Below are 2,332 nucleotides of genomic sequence, written 5' to 3' on the forward strand. Positions count from 1 at the left end.
GTTATCGTAATTGGCGGATAAAAGCAGCCATGTCTGCCATCCAAAGGCCAGCGTACCCATCATTAGGATAAGCTGAGGGTTGTTATGGGAGAGATGGCCTGTGACCATCTCACTTTCAATCTGACGGCAAACGACAACAACTACCTACATTTCAAGGACTAGCAACGGTCCACGACAGAACACTAGCGGCCCTGAGCAATTTAAAGGGCAAGGGGCATGCTATGTGGAAGGATAAGTTGCTGACCCATATCAACACTCAAGATCGACTTTATAAGCGCAAGCAGCTGGAAAAAGGACTGTCAGAAGTGCGCGTGCTGATGGCGGACTTCCTGCAGGGTAGTATAGAAAAGACACCATCAATTTCAGATGCAATGTCAACTGTCTGATAAGGGAAATCTGGCAGTGCTGTGGGGGGCGACGGACTGGGAAAGGGAGAGAGGTGACATGCAAGACCTACTCAATCGGGTCATCCCTAACTTCTTCTTCTCCACTCTGCCTGACCTAGTCTCGCAAATGGCGCCATGCGACGTGATCAAAGTCCTTGAAAAGGACTATGGACAAGGTGATGCGGCGGGACTGATCGATCTGACGCGTGCTTGGTCCAAACTCACCAAGGGTCAATGGCGTGACTTAAAAACGTTGTTCGGGCAATTTAAGAACAGGCCGGAATAAGATTAACCGAAAACCCAAACCCTTCTCGGACAGGACATGGCAACCGAGGCGTGGCTTTATGAAGATGTCCTGTCCTTAGTGCCTAGTGAGTTTTGGGCATTGTCGATCTCCATTAAAAAGGGTGAATTTACGGTTGAGAAAGTTGTTTGCGCATTTCGCCGTATGTTTAGAGAAAAGTAAAAAAAGGAGATCGTAATGCGCCTGGACAAGAGCTCAAGTGTGGTCAACAATGTGCGTGTAAAACAGGGCATAAAGAGACCCCCTCCCTCGGAAAACAGAGGTGAAAGAACGTGTTTTTACTGCTTTCAGCCTGGTCATTTCAAGGCACAGTGCCCAACTATGTCGGCCGACAGGGATAAAACCTGTAAGGGTGGACCCATATATAGGACTGATGCCAAGACTACACCTGGCGCTAAGAAGACCAAATTAGCCAAGGTACATCGCGGTAGTGATTGTAATGGAGCCTGCGAATACGCAACAGGCTTCACGCGCTGACACCCTTTGAAAGCAGGTACTTGCGCACCTGCTTGCACTGTACGCATACATGATCCGCATACGCAAACCATGTAAAGCAGCAGTCCTTCGTGCACACGATATGGTGTGCACGAGCCGGCAGATGTGGCGACAACTTCCGACGTGACGCGTCGGAAGGTGCTAATCATAGTCTAGCAGTTGGTTCGCGTCTGCGTCACTCGTATACGCGTTCTTCACGTCGTCGATCAATGACGACGACGGAACACTTACTTGTCCGACCCCAATTCGATTGGCGTTGGCTGTCGTAACAGCGTAATCAGGTCGACGCGTTGGCCACCACATTCAACCTGGAAGTCGTACTCCGCAATGAACGATAGCCATCTCGCCATTCGTTGCGAGATATGTGGCGTCTGCACTGCCATTCGCAGTGAAGCGGGGTCGGTTTAGACCACGAACGGTCTGCTGCCAAGTAAATACACTCGGAACTTCGCGAGTGCATACTTCATGGCAAGGTATTCCTTATTATGTACAGGGTAGTTATGCTCAGCTGGCTTCAGCTGACGCGACTGGTAGTAGACCACACGATCACGGCCCTCATGATCGTGCTGCATCAACGCGCATCCGATCGCAAAATCGGACGCGCCACACACGATGTGGAATGGGCGATCTTGGTCAGTCACTACCAAGTCGGCGCCTCAGTCAAGCCCTGCTTGACTATTGACTGTATCGAAGGCCTGCTGACACTCAGCAGTTCAAATACACTCAGCCTCCTTTTTCAGGAGCTGTGACAGCGGGCTAATATTGGTCGCATAGTTCTCAACGTACTTGCACGAGTACGCTGCATCCAAGGAACTGCCTCGTGTCCTTCCCGTTCGATGACGTAGGTCATTCATTAATCACTCTGACCTTTTCTGGGTCAGGGCGAACGCCGCCCTTCCGACGAGACACCCAAGGACAGGTATCTCGCTCGCCCCGAAGATACATGTCTTCAGGTTCGCATAGAGCTTATTTTTACGCATATGCCCTAGCAGCTGACGGAGGTGCTCTTTGTGCACCTCAACATCAGTATTCTTGTCCACAGCCCGGCTGTGGACAAACACGTCGTCGAAGTAGCTCGGCGCGAAGTCACGCACTGAGCGCAATAGATGTGTAACACATCTACGGAAGGTTGCAGGGGCGTTCTTCA

At 50.9% G+C, this 2,332-nt stretch overlaps 1 protein-coding gene across 1 annotated transcript; it reads left to right on the forward strand.

Moving 5' to 3' along the window:
* Positions 1-221: 221 nt before the first annotated feature.
* PITG_04673 (uncharacterized protein) lies at positions 222-672 on the forward strand (the record flags this gene model as incomplete). Its single annotated transcript, XM_002905365.1, has 3 exons — positions 222-373; positions 438-599; positions 663-672. The coding sequence occupies 3 exons, from the start codon at positions 222-224 to the stop codon at positions 670-672; spliced, it is 324 nt and encodes a 107-aa protein (XP_002905411.1).
* Positions 673-2,332: the final 1,660 nt, after the last annotated feature.

This window comes from Phytophthora infestans, genomic scaffold (assembly GCF_000142945.1).
Source record: "Phytophthora infestans T30-4 supercont1.6 genomic scaffold, whole genome shotgun sequence".
In the NCBI taxonomy this organism is placed as follows: Eukaryota; Oomycota; class Peronosporomycetes; order Peronosporales; family Peronosporaceae; genus Phytophthora; species Phytophthora infestans.